At 41.3% G+C, this 17955-nt stretch overlaps 2 protein-coding genes across 3 annotated transcripts; one reads left to right on the top strand and one right to left on the bottom strand.

Moving 5' to 3' along the window:
* Position 1: 1 nt before the first annotated feature.
* LOC105280262 (protein NipSnap) lies at positions 2-2315 on the bottom strand. The gene is made up of 6 exons (XM_011340626.3): positions 2225-2315; positions 1937-2129; positions 1602-1784; positions 1278-1446; positions 924-1191; positions 2-500 (listed from the first exon to the last, which is right to left on the bottom strand). Exons 2-6 carry the CDS (start codon positions 2020-2022, stop codon positions 352-354), a joined length of 855 nt encoding a protein of 284 aa, XP_011338928.1. The 5' UTR covers positions 2023-2129; positions 2225-2315; the 3' UTR covers positions 2-351.
* Positions 2316-2572: 257 nt separating this feature from the next.
* LOC105280263 (alpha,alpha-trehalose-phosphate synthase [UDP-forming]) lies at positions 2573-17647 on the top strand. 2 transcript variants are annotated; one of them, XM_011340628.3, is made up of 11 exons: positions 2573-2943; positions 5259-5364; positions 7966-8122; positions 10812-10976; positions 11164-11392; positions 11511-11827; positions 11900-12273; positions 12450-12641; positions 13360-13687; positions 13814-14107; positions 14240-14488. In XM_011340628.3, exons 2-11 carry the CDS (start codon positions 5288-5290, stop codon positions 14486-14488), a joined length of 2382 nt encoding a protein of 793 aa, XP_011338930.1. In that variant the 5' UTR covers positions 2573-2943; positions 5259-5287. The 2 variants fall into 2 exon arrangements, with proteins under 2 accessions (XP_011338930.1, XP_011338929.1); XM_011340627.3 differs by lacking the exon at positions 2573-2943 and having other exon boundaries at positions 5249-5364; positions 14240-17647.
* The last annotated feature ends 308 nt before the right edge of the window (positions 17648-17955 follow it).

Genomic DNA, 17955 nt, shown 5'->3' with positions numbered 1-17955 from the left:
TATGTATAAAGATTTTTCCTTTATATTCTATACATATGTATATACATATATTTTGTGCTTCAACTGACATTAACAAAAATGTGACACTCTCTTGCTTGCACTATATAAATTCAATGAGTAACAAACTGTATCCTGTCAGTTGGAATACGAGAAAAATGTCTAGTTTTTACATATGCGCGCATATAGTTTATACATATATTATAGTTAAATCTACAATGTATACACATAACAAATTTTTTACAATTGTACGTATATGCACATATATATATATATATATATATATATATACATATGTGTGTGAACAGAATAATCAGTAATATACAAATGCATTTGCGTTTGTTCCGCAAAACCTTATTTCGTGGGCGAAAACGAAGTCGGATTTAATATGCGCGAATGCATTTCTCTTATTAAAGGTACAGTATAAGCAACACATTCATCCCAGCCGGGTGACCTCCAAGCGCTTTCACGCGTCTCCTTACGCGATTGAAGATTTTTGTAACCTAAAAATACGAATGGATATTGTTTCTTTGCCTTATGCACAAACACGGAATGAAAACACTAAACACTATTTTCTGAAAATCTTTCATAAATGTGGAAGCGGTCTTACACTCGATGGAATATCGACAAAAATATCGCGACACTTGATTGTAATCAACGCTTGGAAACGAGCAATTTGCGGCGAATCAAATTTGAACAGAATAAGATCATAGACTTTAGATGGATTTTATCAGAGTAGAATTCAAATGTAAGATTCCATTAAAAAGCTAAATAATATCGAGAATTGCAATAAATGTAAATGCTCGTTCTGATATAAAGTAGCATTCAGTTTCCCAGCCAGTCGTTTCAAGTCTAGTTGTCTATCAACATTATATATCATGTGAAACGTACTGAAAGTGATAAAAGTCATAAAAACGTTTACTTACACCAAATATGATGAACATTATACAGCCTACCAATTTGTGAAAAATAACCGGCGAATGGTTCATCATTGTTACGTCTATAGTTGATAGCCTTGGCCCAATTATTTCCCCACTCTATCATTGTACCTGGTTTTAAGCTATAGCTACGTATTTCGTATTTATTTGAGCCTTTTCGGTTTTGCACAGGTGGCCAATAACTGAATGCCAACAAATATTGCAAGTGACGTGATCTCAGGTAATTCCCGCGTTCTTTAAGCAATCGTTGATAAGCCTAGGGAAGAGAGAATTCATATAAATAATATTCACTGCTGAATGCGTTTACACGTTACTTACTTGACAAGACGGGACGTTTCATACCTCGTCTTTGGAGAGTACAGCTTGTGCATGATCCACACGTTCGTATCCACCAGTGTACTGCCACAAATGCAAGGCCTGATCCAAATCTCCTACCTCCACCGTCCATGAACCGACCAATTCGCAATTCAATTCAGATTTTTTCGAATGAATGAGATTGACGTTTTCCTCACTGTAATAATAATATTAAAAATAATAAAAGGAAGAAAGTAACGTTACACAAGATAGATTCGACTAGGTTTAAACTGTTCAAACGTTGGCACGACGCAAAAACGTTTGAAACAACGAGCTGGATGCGTAATTGACAAGATTAGGAAAATGTCTCACTAATTGGCCAGATATTTGTCGATGGAGTCTGGTCGAATGTTGTGGGTGTGCAGCGCATAAATAACCTCCTTGTCAGAGAGCATCCGCGAGTGCGACTCCTTCGTGGGCTCGATCTTCCTCACTAGGAGCTTGCTCAACCATCCTTCGCTGATGTCATTTCGGACGGATGACCCACCGAGAGACCTGTACGCACAATCTGTTAATCGCTCCATCTAAACCGATCGAGGGACTGTAATCTCTCGTCAAACTGTTCAAGTCTTTGCGTTAGGATACAACTACTATTTTCTCTCTAGTTTCGGTTTACTTAGTATTTTGCGAGTTTATTCGTGGCCTACCGTACACCGACGAGCAATGATGGATTCCCGTAGCCGGCGAGCGCGTTCAACGCAACTCGAAATTTTCTCCTCAAAACGGCAGCCATTTCTCACTGGACCCCCGAACACTACTATCGTCCACTTGATCGACCTCGCGATCTAGCTCCGAGATTTCTGCGACTGTAACGAGACACGCGGCGCTTCCGATGAAACTCTGCGGAAAACCGCCAATTTGCGCGCTCGGTTTATTTATATTCGTAATCTCCATGCGTGATTTTTTTTCTTTCTACGTGAAAAGGCGAGACTTACGATCATCGAAAGTGTGTGTGCAATGTTATTTGACGCTACGACGCAGGCGTATGTTGTATAGGCATACAGGCTATGGGCGGTATTCATAACCGATTGGCTACTCAACTGTCTCATATCTAATAATCAGTTATGTTTTCCAGCACTTCATACGACAAAATGTTTGTCGGACATATCGATTGGCTATCACTATCAGATATGTCTAGGGATTGCAATTGGAAAACACCCAATAGACTAGAGCTTTGTTTAGGGAATTTGGACATTTTTGCAGAAAAACTTGATGGCTCAACACTGCGCGTTCATCTAGTGAGGTGATAACCTGGTGGGTGGTGTTACCTTCTCGTGAGAATACTAACCGGCGCCGCAGTTGTCGCCGTCGTCGTTTGCCGGTTGTGTACGTACGGTGGAACGCACGCAGTTTCGTCATTCGAAAACGCACTGCTCGACAGCGTGTGTACGTCCACGCAATCGTACAAAACGAGCAGGCGACGACGTCGTGAGTCGAGTCGACCCGTCGGATCTCAGACGTCGCCATCCGCACAATGATGATTACCCGCAATCTTAGTCGGCGGAATCGGTGGCAAAAGAATGTGTCGATCATTGTCACGCGTTTTCCACGATCACGACTTTGCGTTGCGAATCGCAAATCGGGAAGAAACGTCCAACTGTCTGCCCAGATTACGATGAAAACCGAAAAACAAAAATTGATCAGAGAGACATCGGTAAGACTATCTCAATGTTACTCGATATGCGCGAACCAACATAAAACCCGGTTTTATTCGGAAAGCTCAAGTTACTGTTTTTCCTTCTCGTAATCGTCCCTTAATTAATCGTCCTGTAATTATATAATCACAAGACAGATTTGAGTTGTGTCTAAAAGAAAAGTTTAATATACCTTTTACAATTTTGTTTAATAGTCGAATCGCAACTATAAGATAATGCCGTGTTGATTTTCAATGATTCTTCGAGCATTCTCGTCAGTTTTGTATTTTCTTCGATTCTCTTTCGTCATTCATCATTTTCATCAGTCTCTTATTGAATAATCGAAGAATCATTGAAAAAACTATTACGACTGCTGATCGTCGGTGCGATGATTGAAAAGATTAAAAAATAATACAATAAAAATACAAAAGGTTAGACGCGACGAAAAAATCACAGATTAGATTATTCTATACGAGTGTCGCGCGTAAAAACTCAGATCCGAAAGAAAAGTTGATCCGACGAAAATCCGTTAATTGCAGCAATAGTGAAGCGGCGTTGATTGATACACCTCGGTGTGCTTTTATCGATTTATGATTATAATCGCGTTTTATAGATATCAATGTGCAGACACTTTTATTCATATTCGATCACGAGAATAACACGCTTGCGTCGCACGAAAAGGCGCAAAAGACCTCGTGGAGCTGGAATACTCGCAGATCTCCGCCTATATAGGCAACCCGACTTACACGCGCGGCTTCGGAGCGAAACAAACCGCCTCGAGATGCGCGCGGTTTTCATTCAGATTGCTGCGGAATTCGACGTATGCGCGTGAACGCTTAGCCTGTATAAAATGGAAGAGAAAATGTACATTCGAAATATATTTGTCTCGCGACAAGTGTACAAAGAGATTCGTTTCGAGGTGAAAAATTGTGCGTTGCCTGCTCACGCCGCTCTGCATCGCGAGTTGACGCGATGGTAACACGCGTTCGCAACGTGACGATTACATTTTTGCTTCCAACGTATTTGCAGTCACAACGGCTTTCGGCTTAGAGAGGGAGAGAGACGCGTTTACCACACACACAAGACACAAATGACTCATTCGGTACATCTACGCTCGTTACGGAAAATATTGATTGATCCTCCGATATAAATCTTTCGATCGCTCCAACGTCCACCTCCTATAAGAATTGGAAAGGAAAATAATAATGTTTTTCGACCATATTGCTTCCTCGTTTAGTTTTCAATAATAATTTACTGATAACATGCACTTTGTATATAGCTATTGACATGCCCCAAAAAATCCAATGAAAATCGAAACACAATCATCTCGTATGCATAATAACAGAACGATCAACGTGCTTGACGGGGAAAAGGAGGCTTGATCAACGGGCGATGCGAGTCATGTAGCCGCTATACCGTGGGGTTTGCAAAATAACATCGGCAATCGGCCAAAATCGCAGCGGAACGCAGATGTCGCGCGCGTACCACCACGCGAAAAGAGACCGTTTGTAAGGTGGAGAACGCATACGCGTAACGCGGCCCATAGTCGTGCCAATATCCGCGGTCAGCAGTCGACGTCGTACGGAGCGGCAGGGAGAGAACCCTGTTTTCGTGTGCTTACGTGACAACGCGGCCGGGGATGTAGCGGCGGTAGGCTCGTCGGGCGTGAGATCGCGACGATTAGAGCGAGGCTGGCCGGATAGAGAGGGTGGACGGTCGCGGTCGCGGTCGCGGTCGCGGTCGCGGTCGCGGTCGTGGTCGCGCGGGTGGTAGTCGAAAGGTCGCGGCCCCGTTCGTCATACGGATATACGGAATGCACTTTGGACCAAATGTTTCCTAAGAGGGATAAAACTCGATGTCGTTCCTCCAGTGCGGTCAGTTGAGTCTTGGCCGTGCAGCGCGTCACGTCGCAGAGCACGCTCGCACGCTTCCCACCCTCCGCTTGCTTGCCGGTTCTTTTTTTTCTCCTCTATCTCTCCGTCGAGTGAAATAGCCGCAAACTGGCGTGACAAAACTCTGAAGAGATGAGTCACAGCCAAGAGCGACAGTAAAAACTGTGCCGAAAAAGAAGGCGCGCGCGAGCGCGCGCGCGGCTAGGCGAGCCGATTTCTATCTATAGAGAGAGACGGAGAGAGCGTGCGCTACGAGAGTGCGAGAGCGATACAATAAAAACGGCTGCATCTTTCGCCACTGCGAGTCACTATGCACTGATCGTACGTGATCGCTCGCGGTTCCGCTCGAGTAACGCAACGTTTACCACCTTTCTCCACCTTGACGTTTTTACGCGAGTCTCTTGTAAATTTCCTTGCAAAACTATACGTCGACATGTCTACAGAACCAGGTAGCTTCACCTCCAACAGCAGAATGATTGTCGTGAGCAACAGGTTGCCGTTTGTGCTTAAGCGGAACGAGACGACCGGTCAGCTGGAACGTAAAGCCAGGTCAGTGTTTCGTTTTCTTCCTTATTTTCTATCGCACGTGTTACGATCGTACGTCGTACTCGGCGAGTACGCACACGTGATGCGTCTACCGTGAATCGTCGTACTTTCAGTCATCACACTTGACCGCATTTAAACCGTCTTCTCATAAACAACTTGTGCTGTAATCTTTGTTTATCTTATATATCCTGACATGTCACGATTGACATATTAATGACAGAGTGTGTGCTCGGTGACACGTTCCAATATCTTTATGTTATTTTATTACTGACAAAGCAACAGAATCTCGATTGTTTGTCCGATGTATGATCTTTGAATTATTATATGTAATGTGCCTATTATATATCGCTGTATAAGCTACATTGTATTATGTCCGTTGAAATTTCAAAGATCGAGCACTCTTCTTTTCTAACATTTTTCGGGTGAGTTATGTGCTGTCTACAAAGTTACATCACTCGTTGTCGTTTTTCAATAAATACGATACCGAGTACAAAATATTAGATTAGTTTGTAAATGAAAAACCGTGTCATGACGACATATGACGATATTTCGATATATCGCGATGAAGAAATATCGTGTTTTCTCGCATTGATATTCAAATGTGTTGTCATTTGATGCGGCTAAAGTATGAAATTTCCAAGAAACTGTCGTTGCATACGTGTAATATAATAATAATATCGAAAAGATCAAGATTAAAAAGCAATTTTCTTCCTTGTGGAAGATTTGATAAAAAAGATGATACCAGAAATAGACGCACGATATCTCTGTACACATGCAATTGATAGTGACGATGTAAAGAACGCGATAATGGGAATAACAAAGTTTAAGCTTTTTCATTTCCTCTATGGAGAACGACGGTTTGCAATTTTCTGTTTGATAACATATAAATATCTAACGTATCATAAATTCTAATATAACATTTTACATGATATCTGACATGTTGGAACGCCAGATACGACATTGTAGTCAAACAATGCTCGCATTAGAGAAGATTCTATGTACTTCAAAAGCTGAAATAATTAGAAATTAAAATAAAAACTTGAAAGCAGAAAGACATGCTATTCTTATCAATTTCATGAACGAGCGTTCACCATGAGACGTCTCTCTGTTAATTGCATTCAAAACAACTCCTTTTGATGAACGTAATCTAATCGCGTTTGTGTGGAATACAAATAATGATACTGTTATAAAACGTCACGCATAATCTCTGATTGAAGTGTATTAGAGTATATAGTTGTCACAAGTTTGTCAATAGTCTACTTATTTTGCCACCTTCAACAGTTTCAACAATTTCAACTTTCAAGTACAAGTTATTTATCAAGTTACTCAAAGACACTTTAATGAAAAAATAAATAAGTGACGTTTGTGCATGCGTACTCGATTACTCAACAGCTGAAATTTGAAATCTGAAAAAAAAACGAGACGATGTTGGTACGAAAAGAGATAGTGGACCAACGGAGCGCGTATCGTCGACTCCATGTGTCCATTTTGTTGTTTGTATTAATAGAGAACTACACGATCATAATTATCGGGGATTTTTCAAAGCATCGATAACAAACGTAAAAAGTCTGCGTACCACCTGCGTCGTAATCGTCTCACGTGTCTAGCGCGTGTCTGCTTCTTAGCCAATTTCTTAGACTCGCTCGCTCGCTCGCGATTGTCAATGAGGAAACTAACGTTAACTCGACGATATCTCAGAGCTGATGCACAAAGAGAGTCTACGGGATATTTCAGACTTGCGTCTCGTTTCATTCACAAATTCCTTGAGCAATCTCATTTGAATCGATTCTGTCTCGTAAAGAATAAAGATGAATGACAAGTGCAACACTAACATTCGACAAATTATTCCACAAAGCTGGCTCGAAAATAAACGCGCGTGTTTGCGAATCTACAAAACTAGAACTAGTGCGTAAATTAACGCTAAAGAAAAATACTACGTATAATCAGACCGATCAGACAGGAGGTCACGGTGTTGTCACGCATTTACGCGCACTTGATGCACGTGCTTTTGAGAAATCTCTTGGTTGATCATGGTCGAGACAGACAGTCCCGATAATGACGCGGTTGTGCATTACATAAACGAGCTCCTGTCATTATACTCAATGTCGCGCTTGAGCATGTCTTTTAAATGCATAATTAATTAAGCACAATGGTCGTGTCGAGGCATAATACGCACAATCTTTCTCTTTATCGATATCGTACATAATTGCATCCGTTCCCTTGAGCATTTCTCTACGCATTTCTCAGGTGCATTCTTTTAAATTCAAAATCTCGCTAAAAGTACAATTATGCATGATAAGTACAATAATTTTCTTTTCAAGTTGAATGTCGATAAAGTGCGTTTGGGAACCATCGTCGTATGTTATGTCATCGGATTAAGATGCTGGATAATTAGATATCTGTGCGTCACAAATCTCTTCAAGCTATACATATGTATAATGGACGTTACCGTTAACGAAGCGGTATCCCACGATTATCTTGGAGTTTCGAAGGTTTACGTCGCGTCACGCATCTGTTTATAGGAATGTTGAATCATCTCGGTAACACTTTATACGATACACTTTGATTGATATTACATTTTTCGTGTAATTTGTCTTTTTACAGTGCCGGTGGCCTGGTAACCGCGGTAGCGCCAGTTGTCATAAACGGAAATGGAGTTTGGGTCGGATGGCCGGGCATGCACATGGAAAATCCGGACGAACCGATTCCCGAATCCGATCCCAACGATCGTACCCCCACAGCCGGCCTGTTATCTCGCAAAGTATGTCTTTATTGATTTCGGACGACATTTCGCCCGATCGTAATATCTTATGTCCTCTCCGTCTTGCGTTACGTAACGCAACGATCGTTTATACGTGGGGGCAAATGTGATTAACTTGTTTGCTCGTGCAAATTTTTTCAAACGTCAAATCCAGTAAAATCACTAGGAAAATAGGATCAGTAGAAAAATAGAATCCTTGTTATTGTCGGATACGTAATCGAGTATTATCATTGTGAATATGCGATCGTTCAACGTTGCGTTATAACGAACAAATAACCGCAACGTGCCTATTCATGTATGATTCGACGAGCCCTTTCGTTTTCTTTTAATCTTCTTTCCTGAATTGACATTCTGTTGGTAGGACAGATCCGCATCTGGAAATTGATTCCTAGAGCTCGAGCTTGCGTAACATCTTGTTAATTCGACGTGTTCGACGAAATATCTGCCCGATAATGCAGTTGGCTATTTTTAATGCAACACAGTTTCATTATTATCGCGATTACACGACGTGATTAAGCATGCTGACCTTGGCATTGACATACTTGTGTACTCTCTCGGTATAACCGCCTGACCAAGAGAGCAGTCACCGTTCCCCTCCTCGGTCAACCTGTAATATTCCACGTCTCGAGACATTTCGAAATACTACAATACTATACTCGGTTTTTGCGCCAAGTTGATATCGATAACGGATTTAACGACGTAATAATACGATGATCACGTTGTGACCGGGATAAAAAATTAGTGCAATATATAGATTGATAACATATATCAATTCAAGATTCAAAGATGCCCTTTGCCTTTTCTCTCGATAGTGAAGAGTTCGGTGACCATCAAAACAGTTTATTTATAGGCTGTTTTCACGGCAATACACCAACGAATCATATGTTTTCCGGCGAGAGCAACGTGACTATGCCTACTGATAAACGCTTTATTTGTCATTTTATTTGCTGTGCGCGTGCTTGCGTGTCTTGTCTCTTACGCTGCCTCTTTTCAATGCGTGCACAGCATATCTCGTTCGCTGGTAATTAGTCACATTAAACACTTTTCTTTTTTCTCATCAACGTATATGTATAGTTGGAAAATTCACGCGTGCAAGAAGCCTTGCGATAATGGGAGTATTAAATTTTCTTTGACATGCTTACGTATTCGAGAAAACGGTATCGATAAAGTATATAAGTTCAATTCAACACATTTCAAATTTGATTCTTCTCTCTCTTATTCAGATTAGCCCGTATTTATGCCTGTATTTCTATTCGATTCATTAAATATGCAAAATATACAAGCGACAAAAAGAAAATTGATTCGCCTCTTGTGATATGAAGCGGAGAAAACAGTTTTTTAAAAGCAAGACGTAACGACGGATTTTCGGTGAATCTCGCCTCTTGTGTGTAATGTGTCGTCTTGAATGAATCCAAAGTGACAAGTAGCGACTTTTGGAATCACGGGTATTCGTCACGGATGTCGGCGAGGTCGATCGCAAAGGGTTATCGGTTGCATGACGCGCGGGGACCTATTACGTCGTCCGATAGACAACTTTTGCTAGCATTGCCAACTCTCGGCTGGTCCTTGATCGGATCATCGCGACAATAGAAGAATTTCCCGCGCAATCGAGCGGCAGAGAAAAACGATGCTCGATATCTTGCACTTTGCATATCGGTGTCTATTGTAGATCGTAATCGGAAGCGCCGATTGACACACAGTACGCAATTGCAGAGACTCGTACGAAGAATTGAAGATAAGAAACGTTACGCGTTAGCTATTATATTACGCGACAACTTTTCGACCAAGTTGATAATTACATGATCTTTGCAGCTTGCTATTTCAACACTTTTAAGTAATTCCATCCTTATCGAAAGTTTCGGCAAAGAACTTATAAGACTTGGTAGAAATCGTGGTCATCGTCTTTTTCCTTACGATTCCGCTGTTGACGATCAAGGAAACTGTAGATTAATATACTTTATCGTGTTCATATTTTAAGCTGTTAAGTAGCCTCGAGACGATACGGATTCCTAGCGGGGGAGTCTCGTCATAGGGGCAACACTGCGATAACAATGCGAATAACGATGTGCGATGATTTTCACGGAGCTTCAGTTGAGAATGTTATGCAGCGGAAAAAGAAGAAGAAAAAGGAAAAGAGTTACTGCCGCTTTCCCTGACCTCTCTTAATTAATGTACCCGTGCAGCAGTGATATCGAAGAAACAACCGATGGCCGCGGTTCGTTGTGTCTATCGTAGAAACATTAAACGTCTTATCTCTTGACTTGCGTCAGGCGGTGATCTCTCGGCACGGCCTGTTTTCACACTCATGATCGGAAATAAAGGAGGCAGTGTCGTGGACAAAATAACCAAGTTGTGTGTGGGATAACAAGCGCGGCGACGATTAACGGGCGCGAGGGGCCGTTTAACCGGTCGATATGGTGATACATCGTTATCAAGCGCGATAACGAACGCTTGCCTCTGGAGAAACCGGACTTTATGCACTTCCGATTCGCCGATCAATATTTACTGTCTTTGCTCCTGCATTTCTTATCATCGTCGATTCCGCGATATTCTTGCGATCTTGCGTCTCGTTCAATTTCTGGATGCAGCCGTAGAAATGTCCCAAACGTATATTCCCGTGCGTCCTATCCCCGCCGTTCAAACAAGAGGGAAGCAATTTCGCTTCTTGAATCTTTCTTTTCGTTTTCAGGTGGTTGCGGTGCACGTTGACGCCAACGTCTTTGATTCATATTACAACGGGTGCTGCAATGGAACCTTCTGGCCTCTCTTCCACTCGATGCCGGATCGAGCAACCTTCATCGCGGAGCATTGGCGCGCGTATTCCACGGTCAACGAAGAGTTTGCTGCAAAGACGGTACGATGGCGATAATTATTTATCGTTTCTCCCTCGAAAATATTTTCGTAATTTTCGACCGTCAATTCCTTCATACAAAATTGATTCGTACAAATTTCTTTTCAATTTGATACGTTATATTCGGTAGTAAGATGCGTTAAATGCATAAATGTAACGTACGCAAATTGATGCGTATTTTCATTTGTAGGTCGGTGCGTTGGAAGAAATGTACAAGGAACAGGAGAACCAGCCCAACGGCACGCCATTGGTATGGGTTCACGACTATCATTTAATGTTGGCTGCCAACTGGATCAGGCAAGCTGCTGAGGAGAAGGATCTCAGATTGAAATTAGGCTTCTTCCTTCACATACCCTTTCCACCGTGGGATATTTTCAGGCTCTTTCCATGGGCCGACGAAATCCTGCAGGGTATGCTCGGTGAGTAATCTTCTCGATGCAAATCAATGATTTCTCTTTGATGGTTCGGTAGTTTGGTGGATAGTGATAGTTTCGCTAATCTCGCAGGATACTAACGTGGTTGTTGCGTAACGTTTAGGATGCGACATGGTGGGCTTTCACATTCAGGACTACTGTCTGAACTTTGTCGATTGCTGCCAGAGATGTCTCGGCTGTAGAGTGGACCGCAAGAATTTGCTGGTCGAACACGGCGGCAGAACAGTGCGAGTAAGACCACTGCCAATCGGCATCCCATTCGACAGATTTGTCTCGCTGGCAGAGACTGCTAATAAGGTCATGCAATCGAATCAGAAGATCGTTCTCGGCGTCGATCGTCTCGATTACACCAAGGGTCTCGTTCATAGACTGAAAGCCTTCGAAATGCTACTGGAGAAGCATCCCGAGCATCGTGAGCAGGTTACGCTGTTATCTGATAATTCCCGAGTTTCGAGTCGCACGATATATGACAATTATTCGTTCGATTTGCAGGTGACGATGCTTCAAATCGCGGTGCCGTCACGCACGGACGTTCGCGAGTATCAGGATCTCAAGCTGGAGATGGATCAGCTGATTGGTTGCATAAACGGTCGCTTCACAACGCCCAACTGGTCACCCATTCGTTACATCTATGGCTGCGTCAGCCAGGACGAGTTAGCGGCATTTTACAGGGACGCCGCTGTCGCTCTCGTCACACCGCTCAGGGACGGTATGAATTTAGTTGCAAAGGAATTTGTCGCCTGCCAAATCAACACGCCGCCGGGAGTACTAATAGTGTCACCATTCGCCGGAGCCGGCGAAATGATGCACGAGGCCTTGATCTGCAACCCATATGAGATCGACGAGGCTGCGGAAGTGATTCACAGGTACGTCATCAAAATCTCTCTCTCTCTCTCTCTTGCACCTCTTCCAGGTATCGCGCAAGTAGCCATAGATATTGCAAGTAACCGATTGAAAATCTTGCTTTTCATCTCACTTATTTCAATGCCGACGACAAGGTGAAATATAAGAAAATTTAAATAGTTTGACATTCTCGAGACAGAGCTCTTACGATGCCCGAGGACGAGCGGACGTTAAGAATGAACCACTTACGTCGTCGTGAGAGGATATACGACGTCAACTATTGGATGAAGTCTTTCCTTCAAGTGATGGGATCGCTCGAAGAGCACGATTCCGTTGGCGCTACTACGATGCAGCCCGTGACCATGGACGATTTCGATGATTACTTGAACAAGTAAGTATCAGATGCGTTAAACGACGTGCATGACTGGGCCCGACCAGCGCATGCGCTTTACAACGGCAGTTATAAATCACAAGGTGCAAATGTATCAAGTGTGTTGATGCATTTGTCGTCTGAAAACAATTAGCAATTTTAATTGTAATATCACGAGTATCGGCGTTGTCCTGAAACGGGACAAACGAACACATTTCTAAGAATTTTATATAGAATTATTATATAGAACGTTCACTGCGAGAAACATAGTTTGACAATGTGTAAATTTGTGCAAAAGCACCTTAAAGAGGTCGCTCGCTGTGATTCGACGAATCTCTGCAGACTCTGGCTTTAACAACTACCGAGCCATCGAGCGAATTGAAATTCGCAAGTTTAAATAGAATTGACAGCAAAATAGCATTGGCTTTCCAAGTGACACTTTTAAACTAAGCATGAGTTTGGGTACGTCGCAGCGTGGTGATGTGACAATACGATATGATTGACGGGATATGCTTATGATGTCGGCAACGCCGGTGATTTACGATGCATTGTTTTCGCTACGTCGGATATTTGTCCTAATATCCTATCCACGAATATCCTGGCAATCGGTAAACGCGTAAGAAATAATTAACGCGCAAGAAACGCTTTCACCTTGAAACGGCGGGCCCGCGCGAGCGAATGTTACCTGACTCATGAAACAAATCGGATAACGATCCAGTGATAACCACATGTCCCCTAGATACATCGGTGATAATCATAAATTGGCGCTTCTGTTGGACTACGACGGCACGTTGGCGCCCATTGCCACGCATCCTGACCTGGCCATCTTACCGCTCGAGACGAAGAACGTTCTGCAGAGGCTGTCCAACATGTCAGACGTATATATTGCCATTATATCTGGCAGGAACGTCAACAACGTAAAATCGATGGTCGGTATAGAGGGTATCACGTACGCCGGGAATCATGGACTGGAAATCCTACATCCGGATGGTAGCAAGTTTGTTCATCCCATGCCCGCTGAATTGGAAGACAAGGTGGCCAGTTTGATGCAGATACTTCAGGAGCAGGTGCGCGAAACTCCTTCGTGTCTACGAGTTGTCTACGACGACACGTCACGCGCGTCACGGACATATTTACTACAAGTATGATGTATAACGTACAATCTACTAATCTCGTTTGCTTGTTCGCGAAAGCTCTGTAGAGACGGTGCATGGGTCGAGAATAAAGGAGCGCTTCTTACGTTCCATTATCGCGAGACTCCGATGGAGAGTCGTCCCAAGATGGTCGATCAAGCCAGGAAACTCATCGAGAACGCAGGATTCAAGGCCTGCACCGCGCATTGTGCCATCGAGGCGAAACCGCCAGTCGAATGGAACAAAGGTCACGCTTCCATTTACATCTTGCGCACGGCGTTTGGATTAGATTGGAGCGAACGCATCAGGATTATATACGCTGGTGACGACGTTACGGATGAGGACGCGATGAAGGTAGAAATCGTATCTCTTTTTATTAATTTTATCATTTATTCGAATGGCTAAATTTATAACGATTTATTGTTTTTTCAAATCTTTTATGATTTTTTTTATCGACAACTTCTATTCTACTCCATTTCTGCATAGGCCTTGAAAGGTATGGCTGCTACTTTCCGCGTGGCATCGTCGCACATCATTCGCACCTCCGCCGAAAGACGTCTGCCCAGCACCGATTCTGTCCTCACGATGTTGAAATGGGTCGAGAGGCACCTCAGTAGGCGCAAGCCCCGCAACAGCATCGACATCCCAGGCATTCCATCGCGATTTCGACGTAGCAGTGGTGGGATCACGATGGAGATGTCATACACCCCGCCAAAGACACCTCTCGAGTCCTAGGTGACGCTCAAATGTCCTCTGCAGTAGCGTATCAACTATACCTGATATCATAGGGTTATAATGTACCCGTAAAGCATAAAGTCAATCAATAGCAGCGAAAACGGGGCTGTAGCCGAGAGTGGATAAGGAAAAAAGACGTGCGTCGAAGAAATTCACATTTCTAATGTAAATTATGTCGAATGTATTAGGTCCGTGCACAAGTTCTTGCCGATTTTGCAATTGTTCTTTTCATTGAAATGAAAGACAGTACAGCAAAAATCAATCCAAGTATTTTCCATCCTTTTCTACCTTTTCATCTTTTTCCATCTTTCCAGCAACATGCAAATACCAAGAACTTACGCACCGATCTAAATTAGGCAAATTAATTCGGTGCTTTTTTTTGAGGAAATTCAGTCTTCAATTGCTTTCTTTTTTTTCGAGAACGAATTCGTCAGTTGTACTAATAAGTTGTAATAATAAAGATTAGTTTCTTCAAAAAAACCGAATTAATTTGCGCATCTATAATAGCTGGCGAAGAGATTGTATCGCGATTGGAAATTTAAGAGAAACGGTATAGTTTTCTTTGAACTTGAACTATATTGCGCCACCGATAGTCATCCCAAGTCATAGCTTAACAATTACGAAGATTAGAATCGATTCTAACGTTTTAAACGTCGATTGATATATCAATATAGTTTTCCATACCGACTTTAGAATTGGACGAGAAGAAAAGAAAAAAAAGAGACCAAATATCGCATGTTTTAATCAGAGACGTTATAATAAGTTTTAACTATATACGATCGATGTTTATCGTGCGACTGAAATTTTTAATTTGGCTCTGCTATGTTTTCCCGTTGCAGTTTTGCGTTTCTCTGCCAAGCTTGTAGCATTTGAATTCCAAGTCTTTAGATTCTCGCTCAATAAAAGAATAAATATTCGTAATAAACGGTTAACTATTATAGATTCTACATATTATACACCTGTTGACTATATTGTATCTCGTTAACAATTTCTACCAATGACAAAGATGTGACAAAATGAAAGTACGGATGCGTCAAGCTGATACCAAAATTGACTTATTTTATTGTATTCTTCTTTTGTTTCTCTTTCTATTAAAAATTATAGCGCAAATGCCTAAATATTGGTGGTTACACATCAAATGTCTGCGACATTACGAGAATCTGAATTGTATATTTGTTTATCAAATTTTATCGTTCTTCCGAGAATGAAATTCGTGCAGTTTGGCAAATTCGTTCGAGTCACTCGTAGAGTTAAAAGGATCCTTTTTTGCTCTAATGCAGCATTAACGTATCGTGCGTATATAATGTAGAGAGGAAAAAGTTTACTTTTTTAGTTGTTAGATAGTCTCTGTATATATCTGGTTAGGTCCTCCAACCAAGTTACTAAAATATGATGTCAATTTTTCATCTTATATCGCGTAATATACGATAAGATGATACAGACGTGCCGATATAGCGATAAGAATCGTATTCGGTGCTTTTTTTTCGAAGAAATTTAGCTCTTTTTCGAGAGGAGATTCGTCTGAGCGATGGAGAAAAATATTAGAAAATGATGGTAAATATTTCGAAGATTGACATGTCTTATTTCTTTGTAAATAAAGATTCCATTTCTTCAAAAGAAGCACTAAATTAATTTGCGCACCAACTATATTACGTCAAGTTTAGCAAATCGTGTATCGCGAATAAATAGTCGACTAGAGCGAAAGGAGGGACTCCGACAGAATGATAAAATAGATTTTACACTTTTTCTAATTGTAAGTAGGATAAGATACGTGATGTATAAAGAAAAGGATGTAAAGAGTATTGAAATCTTACTTGGTATAGTCATTGTTGTTTGTGTGTACAATGATTAGCGATAATTAAAAAAATAAGAAAAAGAATTATCTATTATCTATTAAAACGTATTTGTGTAACGTTATGTGTTGCGTGATGTGCGTTTCACAGTATCTTCACAGTATCGGATAATAACAATCATAAACTAGTACAAACTGGTAGCGCGTATCCGTTCCATGTCACGTGAGCTTATTCCGAAGCGAGAAATCTCGGAAAAAATAACGCACAAGTATCACTGGTATCGTTTAGTAGTTGCACAAAGTAATTCAAAATAACTTAAAGAAAATCGTGACGAAAGAGAGACAGTATATATTTACGATTGCGACAGAATTTACAAATTGCATAAGTAAAAAAAAATCGCTATAGCAGGCATTGGTGAATAAAAAAGTGATACGTATTTAATGTTCGTTAAGAGTCGATATTTATCAAGACGATTTTCTTACAGAGACATTGGTTTACAATTAATAACTTTTATCTCTCATTGAAACGTAGCTTTATTCTGAAAAAAAACTTTATTTTCCAATTTTCTTTAACGTAATTTCAGCATGGATGCTAAAACGAGACAAATTCTCTTATTTATTAACAAAATTAATGAATTAAATTAACGTAATTTAGTCGCTCGATAGTTGGTCGCAGAAATGATGAACTTGACGATCAAAGGGTTAATGTTCCATAACACGTAGGGAGAACGATTACAGATAGAAAGAAAAAGCAATCGACTATTGCCATTTCAGAACCCCGAAGCGTTAGAAACGTAGATTAAATTCACTAATCTCCATACTATCGCCCCTATACAGGTATTTATTAGTCAATTAGAACAATCGTTGGTCAACAAACGAAATGTTGGTCATGAAACAAAAGTGAGCCAATGTTCGGCGAGAAGCAACGCGAATGTAAATTGTTACTGTCGAGTCTACGCTCTATCGAATACCGACACACGCAATGCCATATCTGTAAGTAAATGAATAAAAAAGAAAAGTACGTATGCGCGCGCGTGTATAATATATGTAAATATACGCGTACAGGAACAGGATCCTACAACGTGTCCTTGAAGCAAAATCTCTTCCTCCCTTTTGAAGAAAAATCTTTTGTATCAAAAAAAAGGAGAGAAAAGAGCAAAAAAGACAAAAAAAAACAAAAACACAAACTATTATACGTTTTGTACGAGTACTTAGTTTTTACCTCGTTATACGTTACTATACATGGGTGTATATAAAATAAAAACACGCGCGAGATAGTACGAGCAAACGACTCTAAACTGGTTTGCACTCGTTTCCTGTAAAACCGACTACAAAACAACACAGAAATAAACATGGTTTATAAATTACTTGTCCATTTTTTGTCTTTTCCTCTTTCTGCTGACGTTAAAGTTTCGACGAAGCGATTCAGAAACGGATATCAAACTTTCTGTGTAGATTTATAATTAGTCAGAGACGATATTAATCTTCTCTCTCTCTCTCTCCCTCTCTGCTGCTGATGTTAAATAAATCATAAGGATTAAAAAAGATGAAGCATCTCCGAAGAAACGTACGTTTCTCTCGAGAGAAGCCAGGTAGAATCTTAAGGCAAAGAGCTACCCTGAGATTAAATGTTTTCTCAGGTATTGCGATTGCACGTGAAACAGCCGACTATGCA

Source organism: Ooceraea biroi, chromosome 1, assembly GCF_003672135.1.
Source record: "Ooceraea biroi isolate clonal line C1 chromosome 1, Obir_v5.4, whole genome shotgun sequence".
NCBI lineage: Eukaryota > Metazoa > Arthropoda > Insecta > Hymenoptera > Formicidae > Ooceraea > Ooceraea biroi.
Note: the sequence above shows the minus strand (reverse complement) of the source record. Positions and strands in the feature narration are given on the sequence as shown.

Bases quoted from the DNA above. Each gene is read 5' to 3' on its own strand.
- LOC105280262 (XM_011340626.3), bottom strand. From the start codon at position 2,022: ATGGCTGCCGTTTTGAGGAGAAAATTTCGAGTTGCGTTGAACGCGCTC. The intron at 1,447-1,601 runs GTGAGACATTTT...TTATTATTACAG, and splicing joins GACAAATATCTGGCCAATTA to TGAGGAAAACGTCAATCTCA. The intron at 501-923 runs GTAAGTAAACGT...TCGTATTTTTAG, and splicing joins TAATGTTCATCATATTTGGT to GTTACAAAAATCTTCAATCG.
- LOC105280263 (XM_011340627.3), top strand. From the start codon at position 5,249: ATGTCTACAGAACCAGGTAGCTTCACCTCCAACAGCAGAATGATTGTC. The intron at 11,828-11,899 runs GTTACGCTGTTA...TTCGATTTGCAG, and splicing joins ATCCCGAGCATCGTGAGCAG to GTGACGATGCTTCAAATCGC. The intron at 12,642-13,359 runs GTAAGTATCAGA...CATGTCCCCTAG, and splicing joins TTCGATGATTACTTGAACAA to ATACATCGGTGATAATCATA.